Source organism: Pseudophryne corroboree, chromosome 2, assembly GCF_028390025.1.
Source record: "Pseudophryne corroboree isolate aPseCor3 chromosome 2, aPseCor3.hap2, whole genome shotgun sequence".
NCBI lineage: Eukaryota > Metazoa > Chordata > Amphibia > Anura > Myobatrachidae > Pseudophryne > Pseudophryne corroboree.
Window position 1 is genome coordinate 89,216,951 of NC_086445.1, and position 16,700 is coordinate 89,233,650.

General features: G+C 48.9%; 1 protein-coding gene across 2 annotated transcripts in view; it reads left to right on the forward strand.

Moving 5' to 3' along the window:
- The window catches only part of CNTN5 (contactin 5), a 2,165,994-nt gene that overhangs the window by 2,137,180 nt on the left and 12,114 nt on the right, over nt 1-16,700 (forward strand). For both annotated transcript variants that reach the window (XM_063951497.1, XM_063951498.1), the window contains 2 exons: nt 959-1,071; nt 6,942-7,110. In XM_063951497.1, coding sequence (XP_063807567.1) covers nt 959-1,071; nt 6,942-7,110 — 282 coding nt within the window. The remainder of the gene's footprint in view (nt 1-958; nt 1,072-6,941; nt 7,111-16,700) is intronic.

Consider the following 16,700-nt stretch of genomic DNA (forward strand, 5'->3'; position numbering starts at 1 on the left):
CCGCGGCACACCTTGCAACTGGTCGCGGCACACTAGTGTGCCACGGCACACTGGTTGAAAAAGCCTGCTCTATACTATATAAACAGGGAATGTTAGTTTTAGTTATTAGTTGAGCTGACCAACTGCGCCAAAGTATTCCGCATCTGATCAGTCCTACTCTATCTCTCAGAATGGCAAACATGGCAATTACACACTAGACCAGTGATGGCTAACCTTGACACTCCAGCTGTTGTTGAACTACACATCCCAGCATGCCCTGCATCAGTTTTAGCATGGCCAAATAACAAAACTGTAGCAGGGCATGCTGGTATATGTAGTTCAACAACACCTGGAGTGTCAAGGTTAGCCATCACTGCACTAGACGGTGTGCTCGATGAGCGACGTCACCTAGTGTTTCCCCTCCCAGGCAGGGCCTCCCGACAGCGGGCATACACACTGTGCGATATCACTAATAAAATCGCACAGTGACGTCATGACAGGAAGGGTCAAAATGAGCTACGTAATTTACTTTATCGCTAAGTGTGTACCCACCTTTAGTGTTAAATATAAGACATACGTCCTGGTTTGAGTCTCACCTGCCTGCAGTTTGTAATAAGCATCTGATCTTGGTGCTCTGTTTTTCTCGATCAGTGTCCCTCGCAGTGTTAACACGCAGCCTATGAATCCAACTGTAAAATTGTCCCTGCAAAGGTTTTTTCCAGAACATATTGATATTTTATTCCATGAAAACAGGACTAAGCATTTATGACACAGAAGAGAGATAAAAAGGATTCTGGTTTATACACTAAGTTCCATCACTTAGAGTAGCCATTAAAATGACACCGCTGGAGCGGGAATGGTTTATCAGCCTCCAGCTGTGCTAGCAGGATAACTATAGAGAGAGCAATTCCATGGGCATGGCTTGGAATATTTATTTACATTTAATTTGTATATAAGAGATTCTGTTTTTTTCCTCTAGCTCCCAGTCAAGCTCCAAGCATTGTCAAGTGGATACAGAACGGTTCCCATGTGTCCTTGGGCTGGGAAGCGGTCCGATCATTAGCAAACGAGTCAGATGTCATGGGATACAAGGTCAGACAACCATTCTATTTTGAATTAAGGGTATATTTTGTGTGTATATATATATATATATATAATTAATTATGTACATATAATATGTTGCTACTGTCAGTAGGAGACTAGATCCAAACCCATAACAAGGGGCGAATTGGCCATAGGGCTAACAGGGAAGATCCCAGGTGGTCCAATGTGCCTGTGGGGGCCTGTTTTGTTCGTTGACATGTGAGGGGTGCTGCTGCCATGGTTACATAGTATACCTTTAGTGCTGTCCATGTGAGGCCACGTCTCTAAATTTTTTGAGGGCCACTTTTCAGTTCCCAACCTGCTCCTGCCCAACTTTGGAAGACAGTGCAATGGAATATGCTAGCTCTACATAAATGTTAATAAATAAATGAATATTTAGACGTTACAGCCAAGAATTATAAAACCTATTGGTGTCACTGGGCCTTTCAAACAGCAGTGGAAATTTGAAACAAATTGTAATACCAAAAGCTATATTTAACTTTTTTTTTTCTTCCTGTGGGGGGCCAATATGTTTTATTGTTTTCTGTGGGGGCCAATGTGTGTGTATTTTTTCCTGTGGGGGCCAATGTGTTTTATTTGTTTCTTGTGCAATGTGTTTAATCTGCACTTGCATCTGAGTTGCACTGCGCATGCATGTACCATGATGAAGTCCATGCAGAGTTGCAGTACATAGTCAGGCACATGCACCAAGAAGTGTATTAGAAATGTGCTGGGCATTCCTGTGTGAATACAGGGGGTTGGCTAATCAGACGCAGATGTAATGTAGTATGGGCATGTTACTGGAGTGATATGGGTGTGATGCTGAAAGTGGTTGCATATAGAGATGTTCAATTGCTCACATTGGAGGCCATACTCAGACGGATGATCTGCACCTAGCATAGGGCAAGTGAAGGTTTCAATGGTGTGACAAATGGTGGCATCTAAAGATACACAAAGCATGATTGCAGTATCTGTAGACACTAAAGGTGGTCATCTCAGTCCTTGCGTATTTGTAAGCACGGATGTACACCAAGGAGTTGCATTGTAGAGTCATTGGGGGTAATTCTGAGTTGATCGCAGCAGGATTTTTGTTAGCAGTTGGGCAAAACCATGTGCACTGCAGGGGAGGCAGATATAACATGTGCAGAGAGAGTTAGATTTGGGTGGGTTATTTTGTTTCTGTGCAGAGTAAATACTGGTTGCTTTATTTTTACACTGCAATTTAGATTTCAGATTGAACACACCACACCCAAATCTAACTCTCTCTGCACATGTTACATCTGCCTCCCCTGCAGTGCACATAGTTTTGCCCAACTGCTAACAAAAATCCTGCTGCGATCAACTCAGAATTACCCCCATTAGTATAAAATCACATACGCAACTGCAGCAAAAGATGCAAGGAAGGCCGCAACTGCATCCAACTCTGAATCAGACCCTATGAGGACAAATCCCGCCCCCTCAATAGACCCCACTTCATCAACAGACCCCAACTCCATTAGGTCTGCTTCCATAAATTCCTAGGCTGGTTTTCCATACCAGTCCGCCCCTGCCCACAACTCAGTATTGGTTCTTGGGTTAAAAAAAAAATGGAATATAACGTCTACTGGTTATTACATTTTCCTAAGGAGATATAACAAAATACTGACTCCTGAGTAGGTTTACAAATTGCCACTAATGTTAAGTGTAAAACACACCGAGCTTTGCACTCAATATTAGTGCCTCTCTAAATTGTGAGCTCAAACTCACCAAGAAGCGGCAATTGGCAAAAGTTACCACTTCGTAAATATACTCCTAAGAGTCTATTGCGACATGCCGTGATTCCATGTCACTGCATGTCACAAATGATAATAAATTATTTTGCGCAGTAATTTACAAAAAATTATCTTGCCGGGACAGTGGTTCCGATGACAGCATGACCCAGAAAAGGGTCTAATTCAGACCGGATCGCAGCAGCAAAATTGTTCTCTAATGGGCAAAACCATGTGCACTGCAAGGGGGCAGGGCCAGCGCTACCATTAGGCAGCTTTAGAAAGCTGCCTATGGGCGGCGACCACTGGGGGGCGGCGCTGCTCACTGCCGATGAAAATTGCCTTCATTATTCCCTTTGCTCAGCTGGGCTCTTCCTCGTCCGTAAGTGACTGAGGAGCAGGGATGCTGCAGCTGCCCAACTGTTATGAGCCAGCCCAGTATTGATGTCAGCGTAAAATGGGTGAGTGCTGTGTAACCCATCTGGTGATATGCAGGGCGGTTCTTCTAAAATTCTGAAAGCTGCTGACTGGTCCTTGCTCTGTCTGCAATATCCCCCTCTCCACTCCCTGCCTGCCCTTCCACTATAGAATCCAGCATATTCCCGCCCACACCATGACCGCACCCTTGCACCCTAACGTTACCCGGCGCCACCCCTCCCGCAATTGCATCCCGCTTTTTACTTGCCCCCACCTCCAACGATGGCATCCCGAGATTGCATCCCGCTTTCTACCCGCCCCCGCCTCCCGTGATTGCATCCCGCTTTTTTAGCCGCCTCCAGCGATTGCACCCCGATTTTACCCGTGATTGCATCCGGCTTTTTTACCCACCCCCGCCTCCCGCGATTGCATCCCGCTATTACCCGTAAGTAAACTAACACATTTGAATTATCTGTCAATTATGAACTAAGCTCAAATAGATTGATTCACCCCCCCCCCCCCCCTCTACACCTAACCCTGTAATGTATTGATAACTAATAACACCATGTTTAAGAGGGTAGTGAACTCTAAAAAAATATATGGCTGTATTATTGCAACAAGTTTGCAATGTAGTGTAATGAAGGAAATGTCTGAGCACTCACATGAAAGTATGTTCCTTTATTGAACCAATGGCCACAATTACAACAAATTCTACACACACAGTAATGCCAGGAGTAACATTATAACATAACCTACAGCAATTTGGTTATTTAAAAAAAAAGTTTGTAAACTTAAAAGACAGGAACCTGAACACATCTCCTATTATAGGAAATGTGCCCAGAATGTACCCCCCATATGCCAGCTTTATACCTGCCCCCGCCTATCATGATTGCATCCCGCTTTTTAGCTGTTCCCACCTCCCGCTTTTTGTCCGCCTCCCGCATTGGCATCCCGCTTTTTACCCGCCCTTGCCTTCCGCGATTGCAGGGATGCTACGGCCACCCAACTGTTAGCAGCCAGCACGGCACTGATGTCAGTGTAATATGGATAAGTGCTGTGTAACCCACCTGACTGCTGCAGCTTGCCACAAAATGTCACGTCTAGTGGGCTTTTCACATTTAGGGGCTAATTCAGACCTGATGGCTAGGCTGCGTTTTCTGCACAGCGGGTGATCAGGTTATAAACTGCGCATGCGCATGCACCGCAATGCACAGGTGCGTGACATGGGTATAAAGCGGATCTCCCGCTCAGCGATGGGTTTGTGCGAAGGATCCATTCGCACGGGCGTTTGCAAGGAGATTGACAGGAAGAAAGCGTTTGTGGGTGGCAACTGACCGTTTTCTGGGAGTGTCTGGAAAAACGCAGGCGTGTCCAAGCATTTGCAGGGCGGGTGTCTGACGTCAATTCCGGTCCCGGACAGGCTGATGTGATCGCAGCGGCTGAGTAAGTCCTGGGCTGCGCAGAGACTGCACAAAATCAGTTTGTACAGCTCTGCTACACATGCGATCGCACACTTGCACAGCTAAAATACACTCCCCCTGTAGGCGGCGACTATCCGATCGCAGCAGTGCAAAAATCGCTGCCTAACGATCAGGTCTGAATTGGGCCCTATATTTTTTTGTCTGATTTTCAGGAAGGGGGGGGGGGGGGGCACATGCAATAGGCATTTTGCCTAGGGTGCCGAGAAACCTTACACCGGCCCTGCAAGGGGGGCAGATGTAACATGTGCAGATAGATTTAGATTTACTGTAGGTGGGTTATATTGTCTCTGTGCAGGGTAAATACTGGCCGTTTTATCTTTACACTGCAATTTAGATTTCAGTTTGAACACACCACACCCAAATCTAACTCCCTCTGCACATGTTACATCTGCCCCCCCCCCTCCTCCTGCACTGCACCTGGTTTTGCCCATTAAAGAACAATTTTGCTCCTACGATCAGGTCTGAATTAGGCCCAAAGACTATGCAGCAAAGTAGATTTTAACTAAATGATTCCAATAATGATATCATTGCCATGCTCATCTTCGTCTCCATTTAAACATGTAAACGACACATTTCTTTGCAATTTCTTTGCAATTTGGAGTTTTCAAAAGCTGCAAATTACTGTTATCCTCTAAGGATTCACACTACAGTGATGTGTACCGATACTGCAGACACCTTTCCTCGTCGCTTTAAATAGATATTCCAATTTTCAGTGTTTATAAAACATTTTTCATCATATATTATTATAACAAACTGTTAAATCCAGGAGCAGAACAGAAATTATGGTAGGGGGCCAGTGATGTCACTCTTGCATTAAAGAGGGGCTTATTTTGTGCATGTGCAGGCTGGCACATTCACTCACTGCGTACTTGTCAGTGTTATATTGTCACAGCGCACGGGGTCTATTCATGAAGAAGTGAAAAGAGTGGAGAAGTGAGCCAGTGGAGAAGTTGCCCATGGCAACCAATCAGCTGATCCAAACAATTTTATAGTATGCAAATTATAAATGATACTTCAATGCTGATTGGTTGCCATGGGCAACTTTTCCACTGGCTCACTTCTCCACCTTTTTCACTGCTTCATGAATAGACCCCACTGGCGTTCACTTACCGGGTTCGGCAGCTCTGTGGTCCAGGTCAGGGCAGCAGGAGAGGAGTCCCCAAGTGCCCGCAATTCTGTGGTCTCTGGCCTGCTCCCCTGCTCTGGCTGCAGCTACAGTGGCAGCTACAATAGGAAGGCGTGCACTGCTCTCAGCCATATTTTAAAGGGACAAGCGCCACACATAATGTAACTTTGGCGCAAATTTTGAATCTTCTCCCTATAAAAGGGAGTAGAATATATATTGTTATCTTGAATGGCTATTTCATTTCTGTCATGCGCTATGGGAGGTGGAGCACGCCTCCATTAACAACTATGGTGGTAATTCAGACCTGGTCGCTAGGGTGCGTTTTTTGCATCCCTGCGATCAGGTAGTCACAGCCTACACGGGGAGAGTATGGTGTGTGTGTAGGTGTGCGATCGCATTTGTAGCAGAACTGCACAAACATCAGTTTGTGCAGTTTCTACTCAGCCCAGGACTTACTCAGCCGCCGCGATGAACGGGGCTGGAGCTGACGTCAGAAACCCTCCTCCAAAAGCCTGGTCCCTCCTGCGTTTTCCCGGAAACTCCTTTAAAACGGTCAATTGCCACCCACAACCGGCCTCTTCCTGTCAGTCACCTTGCGATCGCCCGTGCGATTGCTTTTTTCGCACTATCCCATCGCTATGCACCGATGCCCACGTGCACGCACAGTACAGACCTGATCGCCCCATGTGCGAAAATGCATAGCAGCGATCCTGTCTGAATTACCCGCTATGACGGGACAGGAAACATAGAGAAGCAGATGTGCGCTTAGCAGCCAGTGGCGGGGGATAAAATGATGTAACCAGGTGTTATAATACCGCACAAAGGAGAGAGGGAGAGTTACTGGAGGATCCAGCATATTAGTGTTTACATTATATGAGAAATGTGATTTATTTGGTTGCGATTGCTCTATTTCGCAGTGTGAAGCTTGGGCACAGTGGAATTCCCATCATTCTCTGTACAAGAGATTTTATTTTCGCTGTTTATATTGAAGCTTTTAGTGAGTTTCTGAAAGGTCACAGTTCGGCGGCTCCTGTTTAAGTCTCCAATTTGGTGTTCTACCTGTGAATTAAGCCATAACAGGCAATTGTTCCATTTCTTAATCCATAGGTCATGTTGAGACAAGAAGGTCACAGCAACAACCAAGTCATTCAGACACAGACAACATCAGCTGCAGTCCTGCTTCCTGATTCCGGTGTTTATATCATAGAAGTCCGAGCGGTCAGTGAAGGTGGAGATGGAACAGCCAGTTCCCAAATCAGAGTTCCCTTTCATTCAGGTAATCTGTTTGTGTCCCAAACAACAGTAAATAATAATAATAATAATAATAATAATAATCAAAATAATAGTATATTATTTACCCTCTTTATACTTAAGGACTTGAAGTACTTTACTTAAAACAATGGTAACATTATATAGAGTACTAAAGTACTTACCTTATCAAAATATACTGTAACTATAATGCTATCCATCCACCCCTTCAACTCCCGCCACCTTACTTCCTTAAGCGAGTGAATAAATAAAAATATGGGATCCAGTCACACTGTAATGTTGGGTCTTTGGGATCTAGTCACAATGTAATGTTGGGTCTTTGGGATCTAGTCACAATGTAATGTTGGGGCTATGTAATTCACTCTTATGGTAATTTTGGGTCTCTGGAATCCTGCCACACTGTAATCTTGGGTCTACGGGATCCAGTCACACAGTAATGGTGGGTCTATGGGATCCAGTCACACAGTAATGGTGGGTCTATGGGATCCAGTCACACAGCGATGGTGGGTCTATGGGATCCAGTTCCACAATAATGGTGGGTCTATGGGATCCAGCCACACAGTAATGGTGGGTCTTTTGGTATCCAGTCACATGTCAATGTTGGTCCTTTGAGATCCGGTCACATGGTATTGTTGGTCATATGAGATCCAGTCACGTGGTGATGTTGGTCCTATGAGATCCAGTCACGTGGTGATGTTGGTCCTATCAGATCCAGTCACATGGCAATGTTGGTCCTATGGGATCCAGTCGCGCAGTAATATTGGTCCTATGGCATCCAGCCACATGATAATTGGTCTCGCATTGTCCTTTCTGATCTGCGGAAGATGAAGCAAAGTTTATACTGTGTGTGTGTGTGTGTGTGTGTGTGTGTGTGTATTATGTGTGTATATATATACATATATATATATATGTGTGTGTGTGTGTGTGTGTGTGTGTGTGTGTGTGTGTATATATATATATATATATATATATTCCATAGACAAAAAACCTTACGGTTTCACATGTCCCATTAAGGCTTCTTAGACATGATCGAAATTTCAGAAACCTGTTGTAACTCTTCCACTCAAACTCCAAAAAGCAATGAAATTCCGATCATTAAGGCTGACGCCTTAATGGACGTGTTCCTTGCGCAATACAGATATGGTATGCCATCACAGCCTGTGGGTAAGTGCAGATTCAGCACTCTCACAGAGTGAGATTGCTGTCACTCACACAATGGTGGAGCTGCTAATTCACAGATTTGTGTGCTCATTGGAATACACACATGCAGTCTATGCAACTGAAGGTCTGAGCAGTTTTGTGGTGCTCCCATCCCACACAGTGCCCACAACCATCCCATTCGGTCACCACAACCATCCCACCTTGTTACAACATCCTTCTGACTCCATACATCCATCTCACATAGTATACACATTTAGCTCCCTCAAACATCTTGGTTAATTGCTAAAACTATAATACCCTATCTACGGTCTATGCATCTACACTTACTTCCCCTATACACCCCCATGCTGCCCTGTCTTCCCCAATCCCTACTGCTGTGTTCTCCCATCTGTGCTAGTCTGTACTAACTTATCTGCACCATCTGTCTTTCCCCACCTGTGCCTTGTCTGTACCACCGTTTCCTTCTCTGTGCTGCTCAGTGTTTCCTTCTTCAACGTCACTCTGCCTCCTTCAGTACATGGCACACTATTTTCTCTCCCATCTGCACCAGTTTTCTACCCATCCATGCCAGTGTTTTCAACCCATCTGCACCGCTCTGTCTCCCTTCCCATACTTGCTGCTTAATCTACCCCCTATCCACACCACTCTTACCCCATTCATGTAGCTGACATCCTGAAGGTAAATTTCGTGGATCATGTGCTCTAGGCAGGGGGATAACCGCTACAGCCCACCCCCCAGTGGTCTGGAAACGCCTCCGTTGTGCAGACCATGCCCTGCCAATGGCATGCTAACGCTGTTTGCACGCCCCCCTCCTTCCCCGCAACCACCTCTGCCTATCAATCAGGCAGGGTGATCGCAGCCAGTGAGATGCTGATAGCATCTCACTGGGCTCCTGGGGTACGCACGCACAGTGCGGCCATTGCACGTGCGCACCTCACAAACTAATTCAGACTGCGATTGCTGCTGCTGCGGTCTGAATTACCCCGTGTTTCTTTGTCCCCCCCATCAGTGCTGCTTAGTGTTCAACTCTATCCACACACTTCTGTTCCCCCATCCACACCGCTCTCCTCCCTCCAATCAACAACACTCTTACCTCATCTGAGCAGCTTTGTCTTCCGCTCAGACCTTCAGTTGCATAGACTGCATGTGTGTATTCCAATGAGCACACAAATCTGTGAATTAGCAGCTCCACCATTGTGTGAGTGACAGCAATCTCACTCTGTGAGAGTGCTGAATCTGCACTTACCCACAGGCTGTGATGGCATACCATATCTGTATTGCGCAAGGAACACGTCCATTAAGGCGTCAGCCTTAATGATCGGAATTTCATTGCTTTTTGGAGTTTGAGTGGAAGAGTTACAACAGGTTTCTGAAATTTCGATCATGTCTAAGAAGCCTTAATGGGACATGTGAAACCGTAAGGTTTTTTGTCTATGGAATTTCATCGCTTTTTTTAAATTTATTCTTTTTATTCAGAAATGTAAAATTTCACTGTAAGAATAAACATTTGATTTTTTAAATGTTTAATGAAAATGTTCGTATAACATCACTGTTCTGTGCAAAATTATTTTATTAACCAAACCGAATTGTTTAAGGTCCATACACACTTAACGATTTAATGAGCAACGTCGCTCATTTTCCCCCTCTTTGAGCGATGTCGCTCGTTTTATCGTTAAGTGTGTATGCCGCCAGCGACGAACGATGCGCGGCCCCGCGGGTCGGCAACAATCGTCGCTGTCGGTAGGTCATGCATGAAGGATGTGGACTGTCGTCCACGACCTTCATGCAGGGCTGGCGGGGGCGTGACGTCACTGAGCGATATGAGCGGTCATATCGCTCAGCGTGTACAGTTGGCCGCCGGCCGGCCGGGGGAAACATTAGATGATGTCGCTCACAGAGCGACATCGTTTAATGTGTATGGGCCTTTAGACTTTGGTCAAAATATTTTGCTGCCTTTGCAGCTGATGCAGGGAGGGGGGTAGGCGGCAGCAGCCTGTGACTGAGGCTGGAGGTAGGCGTGAAATGCATTGCTTGTACGTGTGAGTGCGTGGTGTCAGGTGCTGCACGTGTATATGTGTGTGTGTGTCAGGTGCTGCCTGTGTATCAGCTCCTGTGTGTGTGTGTATGTGTGTCAGGTGCTGCGTGTATATACGAGTATGTCTGATGGTGCGTGTGTATGCGTCAGCTGCCGCACGTGTATGTGTGTCAGGTGTTGCGGGTGTATATGTGTGTGAGTATCAGATGCTCCGCGTGTGTACAAGGGTAGGTCTGGTGCTGTGCATGAATACGTATGTCTGTGTCAGGTGCTGCGCGTGTACATGTGTGCATCAGGTGCTGCGCGTGTACATGAGTGTGCATTAGGTGCTGCGCGTGTACATGAGTGTGCGTCGGGTGCTGCGTGTGTACATGAGTGTGCATTAGGTGCTGCGCGTGTACATGAGTGTGCGTCAGGTGCTGCGTGTGTACATGAGTGTGCGTCAGGTGCTGCGCGTGTACATGTGTGTGCGTCAGGTACTACACGTGTCTATGTGTGTGTGAGTAAGGTGCTGCATGTGTATGTGTGTGTCTGATGGTGTGCGTGTATATGCAGTGATCGCGCTAAGACCAAAAAAAAGTGGGTCCCAGGGACCCCTCACTTTTAAAAATTGGGGTCCTACTTGTCCTTTTCTGGGTCCCATCGGAATGAAGGTTTTAATTAGTCTTATTAATGATTCAAACATAAAAACACAAACTTGATTTGGACACTACAAAAGGGGTGCAAGGGGGAGGATGGGGTGACGATGCTGCTGGGCTGTGTAGCATACAGGACACCCCGCACTTTAGATGTACTTAGACATTTTGGTGACCTTGTGGCAGAAAGAGAATTGGTTCTCCCGCACTGAGACTGAAAACTGTGACAGTGCGCGCCGAAGGCGCGCTGGAATTTTTTAGGGGCGTAGCTTCGTGGGGTAGGGGCGTGGTCACATAATAGTACCAATTCACATTATTCCACACAGTAGTGCCGCTTATACACATTGCACCAGGTAGAACCTCCTATACACACTGAGCCAAGGAGAGCACGTTATTCACATTGCACCACACATTGCACCAGGTAGAGCACGTTATACACATTGCGCCACACATTGCACCAGGTAGAGCACGTTATACACATTGCGCCACACATTGCACCAGGTAGAGCACGTTATACACATTGCGCCACACATTGCACCAGGTAGAGCACGTTATACACATTGCGCCACACATTGCACCAGGTAGAGCACGTTATACACATTGCGCCAGGTATAGCACGTTATTCACATTGCGCCAGGCAGAGCACGTTATTCACATTGCGCCAGGTAGAGCACTTAACAATTATATGATTAAAAAACAGGACAACATTATTAAATAATACATTTTCTATATGTAATGGCTTTATGGTGCCGCTATAATAGAGCCCCAGACTGGATTTAGACACTACAAAAGTGTTGTGGGGGAGGGAGGGTGACAATGCTGCTGGGCTGTTATCATATCGGAAGTATGCATTCAGGATCCTGGCTGTCGGGATCCCAGCAGCCGTAATACCGATGCCGGAATCCTGACAGCAGCCACAATACCAACACTGGCATCCAGAGGTGATCAGGATCCCGGCAACGATATCCTGACAGTCAGGATCCTGAAGGGAAGTATGCACTGCCGCCACTGGTTTAGCGTGCGGGTGGGAAGGGGGGGGGGGGTTAGGATATGGTGTTGGGGAGGGTTAGGCTGCAGAGGGGGGGGGGTATAAGTGTTAGGCACTAAGGGGGTGGGTTAGGTTTAGGCTGCGGGAAACGGAGGGTTAGGGGTGGGAGGTTAGGGTACCCTCTGCACTCGTCACTCTTGTCGGCTTTGCTGCGATCGGGATGCTGGTGTCGGTATACTAAATGCCAACATCCTGACGACGACTTCGGACACTTGGTACAACCACTGGATTTGAGTCATGCTGCCTGTAATTTATGTGCTGACTGATCAACTTCAGTGACACTCACTGTGCTGGCTGCCTTTACAGTAACCAGCAGTAACCAACAGCAACCAGCAGTAACCAACAAAGGCAGCCAGCACAGTGAGTGTCACTGAAGTTGATCAGTCAGCACATAAATTACAGGCAGCATGACTCGAATCCAGTGGTTGTATCAAGGGTCCTGTATGCTGCAGAGACCAGCAGCACTGTCACCCTCTCGCCTCACCCCCACTCCATACCACAAAAATGTTGCGTTTAACACATGTTTGCAGGCGCCATGCAGCCCCCATCTCCGCCATCCCACCGATATGAGCAGCCCCCCAGCCGCCACCGCAAGTCCAGCTCACCCCTCCGCACAGCAAGCACAGTCCCCGGTCACCGGCGTTCAACATCCCCGCAGCACAGTGTGTAGCGCGCCGCAGAGCCGTCCTCACTGTCTGTCCGGCTCCCGTGAAGCTCCAGCGGGTGATCGGCGGGGGGGGGGCGTCCTCACTCTGTCCGGCTCCGTGAAGCTCCAGCGGGTGATCGGCGGGGGGGGGGCGTCCTCACTCTGTCCGGCTCCCTTGAGGCTCCAGCGGGTGATCGGGGGGGGGGAGGCGGGCCGCACCGCCACAAGAGGACTTATAGAAGACCAGCTTCAGCGGAGCATCTTGCCCCCGGTGTGATGTGTGTGCGCGGTGTAGGGGGCGGGGCCTTCTGGGTGCATGCGGATAGAGAGATGCGGCGGCGATTGGATGAGGAGGCGCGGCGGTGATTGGATGGGAAGACAGAGTCTCCTATTGGTGCAGTGATACACAGCGCGTCCTATGGGACCCGCTCATTTTTTAAAACCGGGTACGTCTCTTCCTGTAGCGCGTAAAAACGCGCTATAGCGCGTATTTTGCGATCACTGTATATGTATGTGTCAGGTGCTGCGTGTATATGCATGTGTCAGGTGCTGCATGTTTATTTAATTGTGTCTGATGCTACGTGTGTGTGTCAGGTGCCGCACGTGTATATGTGTGTGTGTCAGGTGTTGCGCGTGTATGTGTGGGTCAGGTGCTGCATGTTTATTTTATTGTGTCTGATGCTACGTGTGTGTGTGTCAGGTGCCGCACGTGTATGTGTGTGTCAGGTTGCGCGTGTATGTGTATGTCAAGTGCCGTTCCCCTTCTTCCCATCCCAGCTCTCTCTGTAGAATACAGCTCTGCACCCAGAGAGAGGGAAAGACTAGGGGGCTGATCACTGCACTGCTCACTTTTTGGTCATGAGTTCGGCCTCCTGTTTCTTCCAGTGCTGTGTTCCTGCAGCCCAGCCCTCCCTGTTGTGCCAGAGAATCAGCCCTTCCTTCCCCTGCCAGAGAGAGAGAGCCAGAGGCAGAGACACTCTTCCCGTAGCTGGCTTACCCCCAGTACTTCAGCACTGGCCATGCGGCAGTCAACAAAGGAGACCAGCAGGGGGTTCTGGCAGCATCAGCTGTGGCCGCAGCTGGATCGGGGAGGCCTGTAGTGTCTGAGGTGGGCAGCACTTCCTCCGCCGCTGTCACCTTCCCCTGCCGGAGAGAAAGCCAGAGACATACCCTTCCCGCAGCTGGGCTACCCCTAGTACCTCAGCGCTGGCCAGGCGGAAGTCTATGGAGGGGACCGGCAGGGGTTTCAGGCCACAGCAGCAGCGGCCGCAGCCAGATCAGGGAGGCCTGCAGGGTCAGAGCTGGGCAGCACTTCTACCAACACTGTCACCTCTGTGCTGGGCATGTACACCAGTCCGTACGGACGGAGGTGTCCACAACAGGCAGCAGTATAATGAGTCAGACAAACTCATTACACGCCGCCCACTGCTGCGCCGCATGCACTCGATGGAGGAAGCCTAGATGCGGTCCCCAGCTGCAGCGAGGGAGAAGGGTGATCACATCACCCTTCAACCCGGCACCTCACAATCAGCTGGGGATCTGCAGTAGCTTCATCTCTCTCTTCCTCTCTGACAGCACAGCAGCCCCTCTGGGTCCCATGTAGCTCTGCCCCCCTGCTCAGAGTTCACTCGGCCTCTCCTGATTAAAAAGAAAATAAGAGACTGACCTGCTGCTCAGATGCGAGGAGGGGACGGGCGGTAGGTCCTCTGTGAGTACACTACACAGTCAAAATTAACTCTGACTCCTCACAACAGTGTGGACTGCGGGCGACGTCAGACGCCAATTTGGGTGTGCTTGCCGCACTACCTGCCCATCAAGCCCAACGTGGTGCCATGGTGCAGCCCCGCCCACTATACGGATTCCATTTTGTATTAGGAACCCTATAACAGCATTCTGACATCCCTCCCCATGATGCTGCCATCCATACACTGCCGCTCTCACACAACTGTACACTGCTGCTCTCATACATCCATACACTGCCGCTCTCATACATCCGTACAACCCCGCTCTCATACATCCGCACACTGCCGCACTCTTACAGCCGCACACTGCCGCACTCTTACAGCCGCACACCATTGCACTCTTACAGCCGCACACCATTGCACTCTTACAGCCGCACACCATCGCACTCTTACAGCCGCACACCATCGCACTCTTACAGCCGCACACCATCGCACTCATACAGCTGTACATTGCCGCTCTCATACATCCGCACACTGCCGCTCACATCTATACAAACATAGCCTTCATACATCTACACATCCAATCCCCGCGCAAGGGAACACTGAAATCACTATCACTTTTGCCCGGGGTGTGACCACAGCCAGCCACTACTCCGGCCACCTTCTTGTGACACCAAAATGCATCTTACCTATCATCAGGGTGGTGCTGCTGCTGGGGGTGGGTTGCTGCCTCAGTCTCCAGGTTGGTGCTGCGATTGGAGGGGGTACTGCTTCCCTGTGCTGCCACTGTCTCCCGGATCATCGTGCCGCTGGCTGAATTGCAGCTTGACGCTACTGCTGCCGGGAGTAACAGCTTCCTGGCTGTTGTTGCTGGTGGCTGCCTACTGCTCATTGCCACCGGAACACTGACCGGCTCGGCAGTGATGCTGGCGGAGGAGTAGTGGCGGTGGGGTGGGGGGGTGCCTGCTCCCTTCCCTCGAGCATGCTGCAGTGTACAAAAATAAATAATAAATAGAGAGCTTACCAGGGTGAGAGTCTGTATGGATCACAGTGATTACATGGGGCACAGCAAAAGGACACCTTGCTGTGAGGGGCTCTGCCCACACAGATTGCTGCACCCTCTCTGATGTCAGCCGCTGCCCTCTCGTTCTCTGGGCGGCTAGTTCCAGTGTGAAGTAGGAGAGGAAGAGAACACACAGGAGAGCAGCCCTGATATATAACAGAGGTGGAAGTTCTATAGGCAGCAGAGACGGAGACCAGCCAGCCAGTCTCCCAGTGCCCTGATCACTACACGCCTCCAGCACAGCATTACAGGAGGGTCCTATAGTGCTGCCCTGAGCTAACAGGTGTGTGTACCAAGTGTACCCCGTACAGTGTGCTGCGCCCTGGTGTCTCTGAGAGGGGTGAGGTCACCGTGCCGCTTTAGTATATGGCTTTTCCTTAGTACTGTACGTTACAGCCCTGCACTAGTGGTGGCAACTCTGCCCTATGTGAACCTGTGAGGTTATTTTCCTATTTACAGAATAACCGGGGAGAAGGCGGCCATATTGCGGCTCTCAAGTGAAGGCACTCTAATACACCCCCTGCTGGCGGCCACTGTGCAGGCGCAACAAATTGAAATGCCCGATCTCTAATGGGGCATATTTCTCTTAATTAAAAAAAACCTGTAACTTTCTGAAAAACCACAACCCCAAAAGGCACTTCACTGGGACATGCTCTATCTAATAAAACAAACCCCAAGTCATATATATATATATATATATACACACACACACACACACACACACACACACACACACTCATGTATATACATGTATACACAAATACACGTATGTCCATGTTTATGTATGTATAATACATTGATAGAGTACATTATATTTATGAATTAATTGCTTCCCGATTCTGCAGCAGCATCATCAGCACCACCAGTGTTACTCACAGTCACTTCACACTGACTGCTGCACAACACATCACTTAATTTCCGGGCCGCCCGCCACCTGGTGAAGAGACATGGGAGATGAAGGACCAGCAGTGCCACGTTGAGCGGAAGTATTGTGAATTAGTTACCCACACACTCCTTGTGACACCTGCTCCCCGTCTGCCCTCCCACCCGCCGCCTGCCGTCCGGTACCCGCACTGACAAGTAAGTCTCAGCAGAATGTGTCTGCCGACGGCTCCCAGTCCCCAGTGGTGTGGCGGCCGCGGCACACTAGGACTGAGAGACCGCAGCGGGAGGAAAGCACAGGTGGGCGGGAGGAGAGCATGGGCGGACATCACCAAGTCACATTGCAAGGTGACGCCAGTCCCCCCAGTGAGGCCGCCAACTAATGCACTCAGCATAGTATTAGCAGCAGGCAGAGGGGGGGCGGGCGCATCGGTGGTGGGAGGTA